Consider the following 18,332-nt stretch of genomic DNA (forward strand, 5'->3'; position numbering starts at 1 on the left):
CATACCGAGGGAAGACCACGTGAAGATACAGGGAGAAGACGGCCATCTACAAGCCAAGGAGAGAGGCCTCAGAAGGATGTCTATATAGGTGTGACTGAATCACTTTGCTGTACAGCAGAAATCAGCACAACATTGTAAAGCAACTATACTTCAATTAAAAATTTAAGATAATAATACTAAGAAGCCAGCCCTGCTGACACTTTGATCTCAGACTTCCAGCCTCCTGATCTGTGAGAAAATGAATTTCTGTTGCTCAAGCCGCCCAGTCGGCCGTACTTCCTTACGGCAGCCCTAGCAGGTGAACCCACGGGGTCACCCCGAAGATTCGATGTGTTCCTACAAGTGGAGGGCTCAGAGCAGCCTAGAGCAGCCCAAATTGACGCAGCCCACACAGTGGCCCGTGGTCAGCCTGCAGGATGGGGCCACTCCAAGGACAGGAGGAGAAAAGGGAATGAAGGAGGTGGTAACCCGAGGACACCTCGGCTTCTCCTGCTCTCAGAGTGGCGGCAGGGAGCGGTGGCGTGAAGCGAGATCTTAGTTCCCTGCCCAGGAATTGAACCTGGGGCGCCTGGATGAAAACCAGGAATCCCAGCCACCACACCCCCTGGCCCTTGCCCCAGTGAAAAATGCATCTCTCACGGAGGCAAAACTGTAAAAACAGGTACAAAGCTTATTATCAGAGACACAGCACAACAACAAGGGGGAGAGCACACAGAGACACAGTTTGTTTAGTTAAGATAGAAGCCGGGCAGAGACGCACACCCGCAGGGAAACGGTGTGGGCGTCCCCCCAATGAGGAAGAGCCCCATAAAAAGGCGGTTACGTCATTCATATAGGGCGGTTCTTCCGGGTCTTTGTTTCCCTTTGGCCAATTATCTGGTTTCTTTTTCCACACCTGACCTGCCCTAGGACCCTCAACAGCATGCGTGCGCAGCTTTTTCCCAAGATGGATTCCAGCCCAGAGGCCTATGGGACGGCCTTAGCCTCACGTTATGGGGTGGCGCCCCCCCTTTTGGACCCCAAGGAGCCTCTCTGCGCATGTGCAATGTCTCCCTTGCCCCAAGGGTGGCAAATGCATGGCCTCGTGACCTTTTAACAGGGTGTGTCCCACTCTGTTCCTGCCATAAAAATGTCCAATGTCTGGTTATTTACCCTATTATTTCTGTCGCTGGTTTTTATATCGAGGTGCAGATCTCGAAAGATAGACAGGAGTCCGGTCATATATGGAGTCCTGGAGCCTGTTCGTCTCTTGCTTCAGGAAATGTAAACAGGGGGCTGGGAATGAATGTCCGGCCTGCAGCCCATCTTCTCACCCCAGGAAGTGTGAACAAGAGGCCAGTTGTGAATGTCTAGCCTAGAGCGCATCTATCTCCTGCCTCACTCCGTGCACCGGCTCTGATCTCTGCTCGCTCTTACTTCACTCTGGCCACACTTCTGCTCCCCTCCCCAGGCCAGGACGTGCTGAACAGGCCGCTGTTCGGGCAGGTCCCTCCACTGGCTGAGCTGGTGGCCGCTCCTGCACCCTGGGTGCCTGTCTCCCATCTGTTGAGCAGAGTGTCCTGTGGGGTTGGGCTAAGGCGAGGCCACCACTGGAGGAGAACCAGCCAGGGTCAGGAAGGGGGACGGAGACACAATCACAGTGGGGCGTGGCCTGGGCTGATGCAGCGGGGAGGACGGGGCTGCGGGAGCCCCAAGGAGGGAGGAGGACAGAACCCGGATGATGGGACAGGTGAGCGCATTCCTGACACTATGATGATAACCCTTGACTGTTTCTCAGTCAGGGTTTGGGAAACGGTGGGTGTGAGTGTTCATCCCCGTTTGGCTGTAGGAACTGGGATGGCCTGACTCTGCATTGTTTCTCCAGTCCTGGGGTCCTAAGGCAACCTGCCTTCTTCTTACCACTTTCCAGAATTCTCCTTTGGTTGTGTCTTGCACCATGCGCAGGGTTTATCGTTGTGAACAGAGGGAGAAGCAGGGAACAATGGGCCAGTGTCCTCTTGCCTGGGTTGGAAGGCTAACCATCGACCTTTAATGTGATGAGTCGCATCGCGCAGGCTGACGTTATCATAAACGGAAGTCTGACCTAACTGTCCTTCTGGGTGGAGGCGCCGGGTTTGGGCCCCAGGCCTTTTCTTACACCACACCAGAATCTTTCATCTGTTCGAGTGTCACTTTAGAAACTGGGGCGTCATGCATGGTCCCTGCCATGGTTTTGGTGCTGCTGGTCTATTTGGGGCTGTTTTTGTTTCAACTGATTTGCAGTAAAATTAGAGTGTTAGGCTTTGTAGGAGGACGTTTCCAAGCTCTCGCTTCCCTCTACCTTCTCAACCCAGACTATAATTTTGAACGCACTTTGAAGGATAAGAAGGTGTTAGCCAGATGACTTCATGGGGCTGGGTCTTCCTGGAAGGAGAGATGCAGGTGCTTAGAGACAGTGAGGGATGCATCGGAATGGGTTCTTAGAGAATGGCTTGAGGGATAGGTGGTTTGGGGTACGGTGATGGAGAAGCAGATTGGGTGAGACTAAGAATAACCTCGAACCTACAACCCTGGGGCTGCCTGTTCTTGTGAATAAAGTTTTGTTGGCACCCAGCCACATTAATTCGTTTGCAAATTGTCCACGGTTGCTTTTGCACGACAGTTGAATAGTTGCAACGGAGACCCTACGGCTTGAAAAGCCTAAATACTTACCATCTGGCCCTTTAGCAGAAAGGTCTCCTGACCCCTGACCTCAAACGTCAGGTTGAGAAGCTTGTAAATTATTCTTTGGGCTTGAGGAGAGAGCGGTATTTTGGCTGTGGTCAGCTCTAAGATTTAGGAAATTCTCTAAATGTTATTACTTGATTTTGGCTATAGCAGGACTAGTAGAAGACACGGAGGGTGGAAAGGGAAGATTCAGGAATGGCAAGAGATGGTGCTGGAGGTCCAGTCAAGGAAGGGATCCATGGGAGGGTTTTGAGTAGACAGGGAGACTGACATGTAGCCGATGTGGTGCCCGGGACAGGACATACCCAGCCTCTGGGTGAAATGTGCAAACAAACAAACAAAATGTCGCCTGCGGTTTCAGTAAACAAAGGATGTTGTCGCCATTAAACAGTCAACCACTGCGGTCTCCCCCGAAGGTGTGCCCTGAGGGGAATTCAGGACGAGAAAAACGCGATCCTGGCCCTAGGTTGTTAAGCTGCATCTAAGGACTAATTTCCAATCAGCTCAGACTGTGCATCCTCCCATACACAGAAAAGCTCTGAAAGCTCCAAAGTCATTACTCTGATCGTCTGATGTTTGTGGTTGGACATCTTTTGATGTTCGACTACATGTTTGTGTGTTTGTTTTCAGCAAAAACACCCTTATATCCTGGCTCCTCCCTGACCTCTTTGGAGCAGCTCCTCAGAGCTATGGGAGAGGCTCTCTCCCAGGCTATAGTCCTCAGTAAGGTCCCCAAGTAAAACATAATGTGCAACTTTTAGGTTGTGAGCTTTTGTTCCGTGGACAAAGGTCACAATGTATGAAGACTTCTGTTGCATATTTGGTACTTTCGTTTAATCCTCACAACAACCTTGTGATGCTGGACCTCTCACATCCATTTCACCAAAGCAGAAAACCAAGACATGGCGGGGTAAGGTGCCGCGCATGATATCATACTCTTGCTGAATGAGAAAGCGTGGGTTTGATGCCAGGTGTCTCTGAATGCAAAGCCTAAGATAGTTCCAATAGAGCAGGAAAGTCACTAACAGTAGTTCATAAACCTATCACCTACGGGGATGTTAAGTCTCTAAGGATTAGCCTGTGGGTCCCGCTTCCTGTAGAGGAAATGGACGTCGTGCCTGAGGCTGATGCCGCGTGCGGTCCCTCACTTGGTCCTGATCTCCGTGTATTCTGAGTGGGCACTCTCCTGAGGATGACGCGTCCCATGGAAGCTGAGGGAGGCGTAATGCAGCTCTTCCTCCATCCCCGAGGTGGGGGTGGCCCCTGCCGAGCTGGTGGGGTCAGGAGGATCCTCTAACTTGGACTCTTGCCGGTGATCCTGGATGGAGAGCAAAGGAAGGGGTCAGATCAAGGTAGTTTCGGGGGGAGAAGGGAGAGAGGGTCCAGGAAGTGAATTTGACTCTGGGACAGAGCATCATTCATTCTTCCATTCTGCTAGCAAACGTTTCTGAAGGTTCCATTGATTCAGTCATCCAACACATATAACGCTATAGATTGTTTTCCAGTTCTACTGAGCACCCACACAGACCTATGGAGGAAATATTACTACGTTACAGGGAGAGAAACGAAGTCTCAGAGAGGGTAGGTTCTTCCCAAGGTCACACATCTATTGATCACAAACTCAACTCCTGGCCCTCTGAGGTTTCCTGAGGTTTTCCGTAAACAGGAGGGTGTTTATGGAAACTCACTTCTCCTGTGTGTCTCTCCTTTACTCTCGCACCATTATCACACTCACAACACTTCTGTCACCAGATGTGTGGGTTCTTTGTACCCCCACACCAAGGAATTCTCCCACACCAGCTGGGTGTCCTGCAATGTAACTCAATTCTGATACTATCTGCCTGGAGAGAGTGTCAGATCCCACAGGTTGAGGGCTCAGTCCCATGAGACTGCCTCCCCCCTACTTCAGGTGTCAATCACAAGTCCAGGTTGTCACCTGTGCTTCTGACCAACTGGCTATAAATCAGAGGTTCCTAGGACCTCCTCCGCAGGTTTGAGTAATTTGCTGGAGTGGCTCACAACACTCAGGAAAACCGTTTACTTACTAGATTACTAGTTTATTATAAAAGGATATAGCTTAGGACGGCGTGAAAAGTCCGATGAAGAAATACACAGGGCAAGGTATGTGGGAAGGGGTGCAGGGTTTCCACCCCCTCTCAAGACACATCACTCTCCCAGCACCTCCACTTGTGCACCAGCCAGAAGCTCCCTGTGCCCCATACTATTGGGATTTTTATGGCGGCTTCGTCATGACTAAGCGATGCATCTCTCCAATGCATCAGCTCGTCCCAACCTCTGAGCCCAGCACTTGTGGCTCCCTCTGTCTAGAGCCCTTCAACGACTCTCTTTCAGGGGCTCCCACTGTGTTCCTTCACTTGCTGCAGGGGTTTTCTCAAAGCCTCCCACCCCCAGAACTGTCCCTCCCATTGCATCTCCCTCCATAGCTCTCATTTCCTGTATAGTTTCACTACTCACCTGTTCATTGCTTTCACCACAACCGCCCCACTCCCCTCAATAAATGTAAGCCCTTGACAGCAAGGGACATTTTCCACTTGTAACATATGTCTCTGTAAAAATACAGAGATTACCCAAGTGCTCAGAACAATCAACAAGTGGGAGATAGTTGCTGAAGGAATAAGTGGATGCATGGGTGATGGATTCGCTCAGAGACCTCAGTGATGGCCACATTAGCCATAGGTCAAGAAATAAATGAAAGTCAGGGATCAGAGGATGAGCATGAGTAGGGCTGGTTGATACGGACACGGGAGGAGAAGGGGGCAGATGGGCAATGATTCTGAGGGGCAAAAAGCTTACTTTGCTTGAGCAAGCCTGTTTGGAAGAAGTGCAGCATTAAAGCTGACTCTGGTTTTCCTGCCCTAAATGTCAATCAAGTTGTTTGGCAGTGTGGAGAAATAGTGCATTTCAGACTTGGGCAGGATGGGACGACTGTCTAATACAGATGCAGGCAGTGCAGATGCAGGCAATGCAGGTGCAGGTAATGCAGACGCAGGTAATACAGATGCAGGCCATGCAGGTGCAGGCAATGCAGGTGCAGGCAATGCAGATGCAGGTCATGCAGGTGCAGGCAGTGCAGGTGCAGGCAATGCAGATGCAGGCAATGCAGATGCAGGTCATGCAGGTGCAGGTAATGCAGGTGCAGGCTATGCAGAGGCAGGTAATGCAGATGCAGGGCATGCAGATGCAGGTAATGCAGGTGCAGGCAATGCAGATGCAGGCAATGCAGATGCAGGTCATGCAGGTACAGGTTATTCAGATGCAGGGCATGCAGATGCAGGCAATGCAGATGCAGGTCATGCAGGTGCAGGTAATGCAGGTGCAGGCAATGCAGATGCAGATGCAGGTAATACAGATGCAGGTCATGCAGGTGCAGGCTATGCAGATGCAGGCAATGCAGATGCAGGTAATCCAGATGCAGGTCATGCAGGTGCAGGTAATGCAGGTGCAGGCTATGCAGGAGCAGGTAATGCAGATGCAGGGCATGCAGGTGCAGGTAATGCAGGTGCAGGTAATGCAGATGTTTGGGGGAAGGTGGGGAGGCTTCAGCAGGATAAGAGCTAAGAGGGGAGCTCAGCTCAAAGGGAGTGTTTGTATCAAGCTGTATTTAGAAGAAACACAGACATGCTTTGCAGTGTATCAGTGCAGGAAGAGGTGATGGGGGAAAGGGATAGATCTCTGGTTGGGAGTCAGGAAGAAGAGTACCACTGATGAATTGGAGAACCCAGCAGAAGTATGTTTAGGGATGTATTCACCTTGTGTTTCTGATGTTTTGACAACCGGGGCTCTGTTAACCCTCGAGGGATTGCCCCTGCCAGTGCTAGTCAATTTCTAGAGATTCTAAGGGATCTGCCTGCAAGCCTGCCCTTCATATTGCAAACCGATCAGCCCAAACCACTTCCTTTATCAAACTCTTACTCTCTGGACCGTTATCCTGCTCTCATCACCCCGGGGCCAGGTACCAGAAAACCAGAGACAACCCCTACACCCCAGAGCATTCTGAAATCATTCAACTAGACAGTCCTCAGTCTGCTTACCCTGCCTGTTCCTTCCCACGTAAACCACAAAATCTCTTGCCCAGGTTTCCTCCTCACTCCCTCTGCCTCTTGACAGACCCTTGTGCTGCCCCTCATGGCCCTGCAGGGCGTGGCACGCCCCCTCCTCTTGGGAACTGTACTACCTGTCTTTTTTGTGGCAATCGTCTCCTGATCTCTTGGCCTCACACAGAGAAATCATAATAAATCCTACATTTTCAAAGACGCAGGAAGGGGAAGAGCTCATTTCTGGACATGCTGAATGGAGCATGGCTGTGGGCCGCCCCGGGAGATCTGCAGGGCAGGCTGCATTGCCGGGATGCCCGTGTCACTCACCAGGGAAGTTGGTCCTATGACAGGGTGGATGTCCTCCATACCCACTGCAGTCCTGGCTGCTCTCTTCCTGTAGGTCTTCACTCTGTTGGGAGACACGAGGGTCTGTGACACAGGGTATCTCTTTTGAGGCTGGAGTGAGTGACTAAGGCAGGTCAAGAGTAGGGTGAGCCCAACATATTCAGAAAAAACCATAATTTGGAAAGATACCTGCACCCCAACGTTCATAGCAGCACACTTACAATAGCCTGGACGTGGAAGCAACCTAAATGTCCATCGACAGAGGAATGGATAAAGAAGATGTGGCACATATATACAATGGAATATTACTCAGCCATGAAAAGGAACAAAATAATGCCATTTTCTGGGACATGGATGGACCTAGAGATTGTCATACTGAGTGAAGTAAGCCAGACAGAGAAAGACAAATGTCATATGAAATGGCTAATATGTGGAATCTAAAAAAACGGTACAAATGGACTTATTTACAAAACAAAATAGAGTCACAGACGCAGAAAACAAACTTATGGTTACCAAGGGGGAAAAGCGGTGGGGTAAATTGGGAGATTGGGATTGACATATACACACTGCTATATATAAAGCAGATGACTAATAAGGACCTACTATGTAGCACAGGGAACTCTACTCAGTACTTTGTAATGACATATGGGAATAGAATCTAAAAAGGAGTGGATATATGTGTATGCAGAACTTATTCAATTTGCTGTACATCAGAAACTAGCACAACATTGTAAATCAACTCTACTCCAATAAAAAGTAAATATTAAAAGGGTAGAGGGAGCCCAGGGGCCTTTACAACAAGACTGTGACAAGGTCCCTTCTCCCTCCCGGCTTCTGGATCTGGGACCAGGGCTGGGAACACACTCAAGCCTGGCCAGGTGTCTACGAGCTGGATCTTCATGACCCCTGCACCGCCCCGCCCTTGCTCTGGGTCCTCACAACCCCTCCAGGGGCCTCTTCTCCTCCCCTGGCCCACAGCCAGCCCAACTCACGTGAAGAAGATGAGGCACAGGCAGAGAACAAGCAGCGTGGTGACACCAGCTCCCCCAAGGGCCCCCTCAATCACTCCTGCCCTGGCCCCCGAGTTTCCTGCAGACAAGAGAGACTTGGGGAGAATTCCAATCCTGATGAGCAGGCATAGGTCTCCTCCTCCCCGTAGCAGGTAGAGTGGGGTGCCCCTCCCTTCCCACCGAGGGTTCAGGCCCTAGGTTCCCCCACCATTTGTAGGACCTCAGCCTTGTCCAAAAGGACAGTCTATGCCGCACTTCTTCTCCAGCCCACATACTCCCAACAAACTTCAGCTCTTCGTGGAGTCAGATATTTCTCCATCCAGGGTCTCTCTGCAAAAGACTCCAGACCTGGCCACAGCAGAGCCATGAGGTTCTGGGCCCGTGGACATTCCAGAGAGACAGAGAGCACTGTGGGAGGCTGAGGGGCCTTGCCTCTCCTTCCTTCCAGGGAGGGGGACTAAATCTGCTCTCCTGGCCTCTACTGGCCCTGTCCCTCAGGGTCCACGGTGATCTTGTTTGCCTTCAGAGGGAGGTGGCAGCAGGAAGCTTCTCAGACCTCCAGGTCAGGCCCAGACAGCTCTCCTGGCCCTGCCTGGTGGCACCCCAACACCCAGGGCAAGGGATGTGTGTCCGGGCATCAACTGTCAACAGTTCGGTGGGCACTGCTGAGACAGCCCTAATGGGGCTCTGTCCAGATGGGGGACCAGGTGTTATGACCAGTGGGAATACAGCAGTGAGGGGAGCGCTGGGCTCCAGAGAGGGCTCAGGGTGAGGGCTGAGGGGCTGACAGTCACAAAAATGGCCCAAAGAGATGTTGGGACAATGAAACTCTTCTGTATGATACTATAATGGCAGATACATGTCATTATACGTTTGTCCAAACCCATGAAATGTACAACAGCAAGAGGGAACCCTAACGTCAATCATGCACTTTGGTTGAAAATGACGTGTCAGTGGAGATTCATCGATTGTAACAGGCACCCTCTGGCGGGGCGTGCTGTTGGGGGGAGGCCGTGCGTGTGTGGGAAAGGGCAGCGGGGACGAGGGAAGTCTCTTTACCTTCTGACGAATCTGCTACGAACCCAAATCAGTTCCTGAAAATAAAGTCTACTTAAAAAATGCCCCCCCGCAAGGCCTTCGGTGACGGAGAAAGATAAAGACCATATTTAGAACAGCCGCAGTGCAGACCCTCCTCCTCCTGGGAGCAGGAGGGTCCCAGCAGCTGCGGGGGGTCTGTGGGGAGACATGGGAGGGATCAGAGGAGACTCTCCCCTCCCTAGAACCCAGGCGTCCTTCCCTCAGGTGTGTTCCAACTCACTTTTCACAACGAGGCTCAGAGATGCTTCCTTGGAGCCCAACGGATGCTGAGCTCGGCAGACATATTTCCCATGGTCCTCCAGTTCCACCCGGGGCAGCTCCAGGACCCCTGGGTTCGAGGAATTGGAGGGGCTCAGGGTCAGGCTCCCCCGGATCCAGCTCATCCTGGCAGGAGGGTTGCTGTCGGCAACACAGTCCAGGCGTAGGAACTCGCCCTCCTGGACTGGGAGAGATAGGCTTTGGCCCAGACTTTCAGGTCCTGGCAGGACAGAGAGAAAGCTAGCTTCAGTCTGCCTGTCTGTCTGTCTGTCTCTTCCATTGCCTAAGGGCTCATATCTTCCTGTTTTGTAGCACTTGTCAATGTCCTCTGTGTAAAAACTCCCATCTTGGCCAATTTCAAGCACCTAATTTGAAGCCTCTGAACTCAGAAGTGGGAAAAGATGGACACAATTGCACAACTGACTCTCGCCAACCAGTAAGAGCTAGTCCCAGTACATCACTGAATGCAACTTAAAAAAAAAATGGCGGGGGTTCCCTGGCGGTCCAGTGGTTAGGATTCCGTGCTTCCACTGCAGGGGGCACGGGCTAGATCCCCGGTTGGGGAACTAAGATCCCACAAGCCACGCGGTGCGGCCAAGAAAAATGGCATGTTTTTGCCTAGCAAAATCACCGTGCACTAAGTCAAAAGCCCAAGATTAGGATGAAAATAAATCCTCTCAACTTATACACAGATGATTGCGTTAATATGAAAAGAGTTTCTTCAAATCATCAAGAAAAAGACCACAAAGAAATAGGCATGGGGCTTCCCTGGTGGCGCAGTGGTTGAGAGTCCGCCTGCCGATGCAGGGGACACAGGTTCGTGCCCCGGTCCGGGAAGATCCCACATGCCGTGGAGCGGCTGGGCCCGTGAGCCATGGCCGCTGAACCTGCGTGTCCGGAGCCTGTGCTCCACAACGGGAGAGGCCACAACAGTGAGAGGCCCGCGTACCGCAAAAAAAAATAAAAAAAAAAGGAATACGCATGTTTTTTAAACACAATGAAAGATACCCAACCTATTCACAAAATGATAATGCAAGTTAACATGATAGTGTATTCTCTTATGGTATCAGCAAGGATGAAAATGTTTAGCAGGGAAACAGACACATAGCAGGGGGTAGCGTAAGCAGAACACCTTCCATGTAGCTCGATTTGGCAATATCTGTAGAAATTACAAACATGCCCTTCGATCTAGGACTTTCTTCTCTCTCAAGAGTAATCTTCCAGACCCACACATTTGTCTTGTCTTTGCAAAGGATGGGAAACACCGTAGTTTTCCACTAACAGGAGACCTATTAAGTACTTTATCATATAATATACTTCTAACTGGAAAACCATGGGGTCATCATTAAGAATGAAGAGGGTTTCCTAGGTACAGATACAGGAGAATCTCCAAGATATACCAAGTTTGAGAAAAAGGCGAGTTTAGTTTGTAGAAATGTACCAACGTCACTTCCTTAGTTGTGACAAATATGCCACGTGGATGGAGGATTTTAATGATGAGGAGAGAGATTTGTGGAAAGTCTCTGTACCATGTGAGTCTAAAATTACTGCATATGAAAAGTTTATTAAAAAATACTAATAGAGATGCAAAGCATGTGGGTAGTATGATCTGCATATATGTGTGTGTTTTAAAATGCACATGTGTAGGTTCTATTCGAAAAGATAACCAAGAGGGGGGATACACAAGTGCTGAATACTATTTCATTCTTGTTAAATTGCGCTAGGGACTGAACTATGTTCCCCTCACATTCATATGTCAAAGCCCTAACCTCCAATATGATGGTATTTGGAGGTATTTGGACGGGTCTCTGAGAAGTCATTAGGGTTAGATGAGGTCATGAGATTGAGATTCTCACGATGACGTTAGTGTTCTTATAAGAGATACCAGAGAACGTAGACAAAAAGCAGCCGTGCACAAGCCAGGAAGCGAGCCCTCACCAGGAACCCAATCAGCCGGCGCTTTGAGCTCAGACGTCCCAGCCTCCAGAGCTGTGAGAAATAAACTAGTTTTTAAGCCACCTAGTCTCTGGTGTTTTATTATGGCGGCCTGAGCTGACTAACACACATGGTATGCTTATTCTTTTCTTTATTTTTTTCAACTACGTTCTACTTTTTGTTTTATTTATTTAGTTATTTTGGCTGTGCCGTGCGGCATGCAGGATCTTAGTTCCCTGAACAGGGATCGAACCTGCGCCCCCTGCATTGGGAGCGTGGAGTCTTAACCACTGGACCGCCAGGGCAGTCCCGTATGCTTACTATTGTAAACAATGACATTAAAATGAGGGAAGGAAACTGAAGGAGTAGGTGGGGTCTAGATCCTAAGGAGAATGAGGGCAGGATGTGGGACAAGGATGGAGCCCTGGCAGTGGGGACAGCCACGTCCAACAGGCAAGGAAGAGGCCACGCGATACCCCGTGAGAGCAGGGCCAGCGAAAGGGGGAGGCCAGTGCGTAAGCTGATGCGCCAGTGGGGGTTTTCCCACCTCTGCTGTCCCCACCCCGGGCCTGAGCCTCTCTGCCATCTGAGTTCTGATCCCCAGCTCTGCTCCGAAGGGCAGAGACACTTCCACTTCCACCACACCCCTGGAGAAGAGAGGTTTAGACCTACCTGTGTCTTCTTTCCGGAACACTCTGATGGTCGGCTTCTGGGGGGCATCTGGACAGACAGACATAACAGTCCCCTTTTCAGTGGCGGGAAGGTAGGCATTGGCCCTTTTCCCCCAGAAACATTAGAAATAGGAAGAGGGTGGAGTAGTGTCCTCTTTCCTTCCTCCCCAGTTCCAGCTTGCAGGGCTCAGCACGCAGTAGCCCAGGCCCTCCCTCCCGTCCCCAACGCCCTCCACCCTCAGGGCCCCGGCATCCCGGCCCTGCGCTCACAGGACACGTTGAGCCTGATGGTTCTGTCTGTGCTCACGCCAGCTCCGGGGAAGTTCACTCGACAGGTGAGGTTGGTGCCGTGGTCCTGGGGCCCCAGGGTGAGGGTGAGCACCGAGGAGTGGGGGCCCTTGGGGTGCAGGGAAGGGAGGGCAACCCCGGTCCAGGAGAAGGTGTGGGGTGTCCCCCTCTCACAGGCCCATGGCACTGCGCAGGTGATATTCCTGGGGAAGCCAGATTCTAAGGTCCCCTGGACGTGGATGTCGGGTGTCTGTGTCAGAGCTGAAGAGGAGAGAGAAACAGACCCAGGCCCTGTGGGGGGGGAGCCCAAGTGTGCCCCTCAGAGCTGTCTCTGCCCCAGGCCAGCTGCAGCGGCCTGTCCTCCTAGGTCCCCTTGGGCCCCTTCCAGGATGAGAAGACAGGGGGTCCCCTCCCAGCCCTGCCCTGGGGGCCCTCAGGGCTCCTGTGTCTGTGTGTCCTCTCCTTGACACCATCCTTACCTGTTACATGCAGGTGGAGCTGGTTCTCTAAATAACTATATTTCACAGAAGGCCCTCTCTCCACCCTAAAGAAGTATGTCCCCGTGTCTCCCTGTCGTGCATCTCTGATGTCCAGGGAGCAGCTGTAGGTCCAGGGGTCTCCAAGGAGGTGGAATCGGCCCTGGGTCTTCGTCAGCACCGCACGACCTGGTTTGTTTGTAGCCACTGGACGATCCTGGTCGATTCTGGCTTCTTCCTGGAACCAGTAGCCGAAAGCTGGGACAGAGTAGTCCCAGTAGGCCCGGGGATGGTGGAAGAAGCAGGGCACGCGGACACACAGGCCCTCCTGCACCGTCACGGACTCCTGCACTTCCAGCCAGTATTCGCTGTCCCAAGCCAGGGACCCTGCGGGGAAACGAGGGTCAGCCACAGCCCCTGCCCCGGCCACCCCTCTCCCCGCAGCCCATCCACCTGCCCACAGCAGGGACAGCAGCAGCAGCGGTGGTGGCAATAGCAGCATCTTTGGGGTAAGAGTGATGGGGCCTTTGTGTCACAGGATTGAGAGGAAGCCCCCACAGGAAGCCCAGAGCTGAGGTCAGAAGGTAACCGACCACAAAAGAGGAACTCCGCACCCACATGCTGCCGGAGCTGCGTGGACCTTGGAGAGTCACCACTTCTACTTTCCATGTGAGGCCCTGGTGAGGGTCGCGAGCAGCGAATACAGCCCAAAGGCGTCTCCCGGATCCCCGTCCACAGCCTGTCCCTCCCACACCTCTGTCCGCAGGAAATCAGGCCGGTCAGTCCCCGCCAGGTGTGAGATGCAGGAGGGGCAGCCGGGAAGGCTCCATGCATGAAAGGCGGGGATGGGCCCCGCCAGGGCGAAAGAGGTTGTGATTAGTCACTGGAATTGTAACAGGGAAGAGTCAATCCTGACTCCGTGTTGGATCTGTTTCTTCTACTTTAACCTTTGCTTTCCACTGCTTTTGTTCATTAAAAGGATACTGTCTCTACATAATGGCCTGCCTCGGGGAGCCCTGCCCCTCTGCCTGAAGGTTAAAACAAAGTGGCTTCGTTCAGGGAAGCATCTGGACGCCGTTCCACCCGTGGATGGCTGCAAGGAAGAAGAAATGAACGCATTCCCTCCCCGAGGCTGGCCATTCCAGGAGATGTTTGCAAAGCTTGTGGCCTTTTCACTTTACTTCCTCATCTCCTCTCCCTCTCTGTGCTGTAAAAGAAATTGGCATCCAAACCCCAGTCAAAAGGTTCTTCAGAGACACTAGTCTGCCGTCTTCTAGGTCCGCCAGCTTTTCGAATAAAGGTGTCATTCCTTCCCTCAACACCTCATCTCCGATTCACGCGCCCGTTGTGAGGCGAGCAGAGCAAGCTTGGACTTGGGAACAAAATGAGCACGACAACGGCACAGGGGCACCTCTCCTTTCAGGGGAGTGGAGCACAAGGCAAGAATGCGGCAGACGTTGTCTCCACCCTTGAGAACTTCTCCAGCGCCCCAGCTCCTGCTGATACAGTGTGAGATAGGGGCAGCCCAGATAGAGGCTTGGAGGAAACCCCATCGCTCCGTGCAGCTAGAAGGCGAGTTCCCAGGTATAAATGGACAGAGAGGATGAGACCAGGATCCAGGAGGGTGGCCACCAGGACACGATCCCACAGGGGGTCCTGAGGCTTCCTGACCTGCTCGCAGCCCCCTGCCCCAGGCCTCCCTGCACATGCCAGGCTTGGGAGCCGGGCACTGGGAGCAAAATGGCAGCCAGCGTGGCCCTGGGGGGATGCCAGTGTTTGGAGGTAGGTGGGCCCCGCCCTTCTCCCTTCCAGGCCTCAGTTTTCTCATCTGTCACATGGAAGGATCACAATGTTCAACCCTCGTCTGTGGGAGAATCTGACACAAGGACAGAGGTGGGCGTTTTCTACAGACTCTTCTGTGGCTGTCTTGCAGGTCAGGTGTCTGGCCCTGCCCATTCCTCAGGGGTCACTCTGAGTCCCACCCTCAGTGGTGGTCAGCGCTTCCCTGGGGCTTCCTCCCCTGAGGGCTTTCATGCGGGGCTCAGGGGCACAGGCTCTGCAGCAGATGGCTCTAGGCTTGCGCTTGCTTCCCTAATCCTTGCTGTGCCACCTTGGGGAGGCGCTTAACCACTCTGTGCAGAGGTGTGCCTGTGCTCGCACGGCGTTGGAAGCTGGATTGTGTCACCCCCCAGCTTCCTATGTGCACGTCCTAACCCCCAGTACCTCTAAGTGTGACTGCATTTGGGGACAAGGCCTTTAAAGAGGTAATTAATATAAAGTCAGGTCATTGGGCTGGGCCTTCATCTAATAGGACTGGTGTCCTTGTAAGAAAGAGAGATTAGGACACAGACACATACCGAGGGAAGACCACGTGAAGATACAGGGAGAAGACGGCCATCTACAAGCCAAGGAGAGAGGCCTCAGAAGGATGTCTATATAGGTGTGACTGAATCACTTTGCTGTACAGCAGAAATTAGCACAACATTGTAAAGCAACTATACTTCAATTAAAAATTTAAGATAATAATACTAAGAAGCCAGCCCTGCTGACACTTTGATCTCAGACTTCCAGCCTCCTGATCTGTGAGAAAATGAATTTCTGTTGCTCAAGCCGCCCAGTCGGCCGTACTTCCTTACGGCAGCCCTAGCAGGTGAACCCACGGGGTCACCCCGAAGATTCGACGTGTTCGTACAAGTGGAGGGCTCAGAGCAGCCTAGAGCAGCCCAAACTGACGCAGCCCACACAGTGGCCAGTGGTCAGCCTGCAGGATGGGGCCACTCCAAGGACAGGAGGAGAAAAGGGAATGAAGGAGGTGGTAACCCGAGGACACCTCGGCTTCTCCTGCTCTCAGAGTGGCGGCAGGGAGCGGTGGCGTGAAGCGAGATCTTAGTTCCCTGCCCAGGAATTGAACCTGGGGCGCCTGGATGAAAACCAGGAATCCCAGCCACCACACCCCCTGGCCCTTGCCCCAGTGAAAAATGCATCTCTCACGGAGGCAAAACTGTAAAAACAGGTACAAAGCTTATTATCAGAGACACAGCACAACAACAAGGGGGAGAGCACACAGAGACACAGTTTGTTTAGTTAAGATAGAAGCCGGGCAGAGACGCACACCCGCAGGGAAACGGTGTGGGCGTCCCCCCAATGAGGAAGAGCCCCATAAAAAGGCGGTTACGTCATTCATGTAGGGCAGTTCTTCCGGGTCTTTGTTTCCCTTTGGCCAATTATCTGGTTTCTTTTTCCACACCTGACCTGCCCTAGGACCCTCAACAGCATGCGTGCGCAGCTTTTTCCCAAGATGGATTCCAGCCCGGAGGCCTATGGGACGGCCTTAGCCTCACGTTATGGGGTGGCGCCCCCCCTTTTGGACCCCAAGGAGCCTCTCTGCGCATGTGCAATGTCTCCCTTGCCCCAAGGGTGGCAAATGCATGGCCTCGTGACCTTTTAACAGGGTGTGTCCCACTCTGTTCCTGCCATAAAAATGTCCAATGTCTGGTTATTTACCCTATTATTTCTGTCGCTGGCTTTTATATCGAGGTGCAGATCTCGAAAGATAGACAGGAGTCCGGTCATATATGGAGTCCTGGAGCCTGTTCGTCTCTTGCTTCAGGAAATGTAAACAGGGGGCTGGGAATGAATGTCCGGCCTGCAGCCCATCTTCTCACCCCAGGAAGTGTGAACAAGAGGCCAGTTGTGAATGTCTAGCCTGGAGCGCATCTATCGCCTGCCTCACTCCGAGCACCGGCTCTGATCTGTACTCGCTCTTACTTCACTCTGGCCACACTTCCGCTCCCCTCCCCAGGCCAGGACGTGCTGAACAGGCCGCTGTTCGGGCAGGTCCCTCCACTGGCTGAGCTGGTGGCCGCTCCTGCACCCTGGGTGCCTGTCTCCCATCTGTTGAGCAGAGTGTCCTGTGGGGTTGAGCTAAGGCGAGGCCACCACTGGAGGAGAGCCAGCCAGGGTCAGGAAGGGGGATGGAGACAGGATCACAGTGGGGCGTGGCCTGGGCTGATGCAGCGGGGAGGACGGGGCTGCGGGAGCCCCAAGGAGGGAGGAGGACAGAACCCGGATGATGGGACAGGTGAGTGCATTCCTGACACTATGATGATAACCCTTGACTGTTTCTCAGTCGGGGTTTGGGAAACGGTGGGTGTGAGTGTTCATCCCCGTTTGGCTGTAGGAACTGGGATGGCCTGACTCTGCATTGTTTCTCCAGTCCTGGGGTCCTAAAGCAACTTGCCTTCTTCTTACCACTTTCCAGAATTCTCCTTTGGTTGTGTCTTGCACCATGCGCAGGGTTTATCGTTGTGAACAGAGGGAGAAGCAGGGAACAATGGGCCAGTGTCCTCTTGCCTGGGTTGGAAGGCTAACCATCGACCTTTAATGTGATGAGTCGCATCACGCAGGCTGACGTTATCATAAACGGAAGTCTGACCTAACTGTCCTTCTGGGTGGAGGCGCCGGGTTTGGGCCCCAGGCCTTTTCTTACACCACACCAGAATCTTTCATCTGTTCAAGTGTCACTTTAGAAACTGGGGCGTCATGCATGGTCCCTGCCATGGTTTTGGTGCTGCTGGTCTATCTGGGGCTGTTTTTGTTTCAACTGATTTGCAGTAAAATTAGAGTGTTAGGCTTTGTAGGAGGACGTTTCCAAGCTCTCGCTTCCCTCTACCTTCTCAACCCAGACTATAATTTTGAACGCACTTTGAAGGATAAGAAGGTGTTAGCCAGATGACTTCATGGGGCTGGGTCTTCCTGGAAGGAGAGATGCAGGTGCTCAGAGACAGTGAGGGATGCATCGGAATGGGTTCTTAGAGAATGGCTTGAGGGATAGGTGGTTTGGGGTACGGTGATGGAGAAGCAGATTGGGTGAGACTAAGAATAACCTAGAACCTACAACCCTGGGGCTGCCTGTTCTTGTGAATAAAGTTTTGTTGGCCCCCAGCCACCTTAATTCGTTTGCAAATTGTCCACGGTTGCTTTTGCACTACAGTTGAATAGTTGCAACGGAGACCCTATGGCTTGAAAAGCCTAAATACTTACTATCTGGCCCTTTAGCAGAAAGGTCTCCTGACCCCTGACCTCAAACGTCAGGTTGAGAAGCTTGTAAATTATTCTTTGGGCTTGAGGAGAGAGCGGTATTTTGGCTGTGGTCAGCTCTAAGATTTAGGAAATTCTCTAAATGTTATTACTTGATTTTGGCTATAGCAGGACTAGTAGAAGACAGGGAGGGTGGAAAGGGAAGATTCAGGAATGGCAGGAGATGGTGCTGGAGGTCCAGTCAAGGAAGGGATCCATGGGAGGGTTTTGAGTAGACAGGGAGACTGACATGTAGGCGATGTGGTGCCCGGGACAGGACATAGGCAGCCTCTGGGTGAAATGTGCAAACAAACAAACAAAATGTCGCCTGCGGTTTCAGTAAACAAAGGATGTTGTCGCCATTAAACAGTCAACCACTGCGGTCTCCCCCGAAGGTGTGCCCTGAGG

General features: G+C 52.2%; 1 protein-coding gene across 1 annotated transcript; it reads right to left on the reverse strand.

The window, feature by feature from the left end:
* Positions 1-3,528: 3,528 nt before the first annotated feature.
* On the reverse strand, positions 3,529-13,347 carry LOC137215479 (myeloid cell surface antigen CD33-like). Its single transcript, XM_067720758.1, has 8 exons — positions 13,299-13,347; positions 12,849-13,232; positions 12,352-12,630; positions 12,083-12,130; positions 9,438-9,695; positions 8,102-8,198; positions 7,092-7,173; positions 3,529-4,024 (listed from the first exon to the last, which is right to left on the reverse strand). The coding sequence occupies exons 1-8, from the start codon at positions 13,345-13,347 to the stop codon at positions 3,851-3,853; spliced, it is 1,371 nt and encodes a 456-aa protein (XP_067576859.1). The 3' UTR covers positions 3,529-3,850.
* Between the last annotated feature and the right edge of the window lie 4,985 nt (positions 13,348-18,332).

Source organism: Pseudorca crassidens, chromosome 20 (genome assembly GCF_039906515.1).
Source record: "Pseudorca crassidens isolate mPseCra1 chromosome 20, mPseCra1.hap1, whole genome shotgun sequence".
Classification (NCBI taxonomy): Eukaryota; Metazoa; Chordata; class Mammalia; order Artiodactyla; family Delphinidae; genus Pseudorca; species Pseudorca crassidens.

Excerpts from the sequence above, each read along its gene's own strand:
- LOC137215479 (XM_067720758.1), bottom strand. The coding sequence starts at position 13,347 with ATGCTGCTATTGCCACCACCGCTGCTGCTGCTGTCCCTGCTGTGGGCA. Across the intron at positions 12,631-12,848 it reads GCTCCACCTGCATGTAACAG|CTCTGACACAGACACCCGAC; the intron begins GTAAGGATGGTG and ends TCTCCTCTTCAG. Across the intron at positions 4,025-7,091 it reads TCATAGGACCAACTTCCCTG|GATCACCGGCAAGAGTCCAA; the intron begins GTGAGTGACACG and ends CTCTCCATCCAG.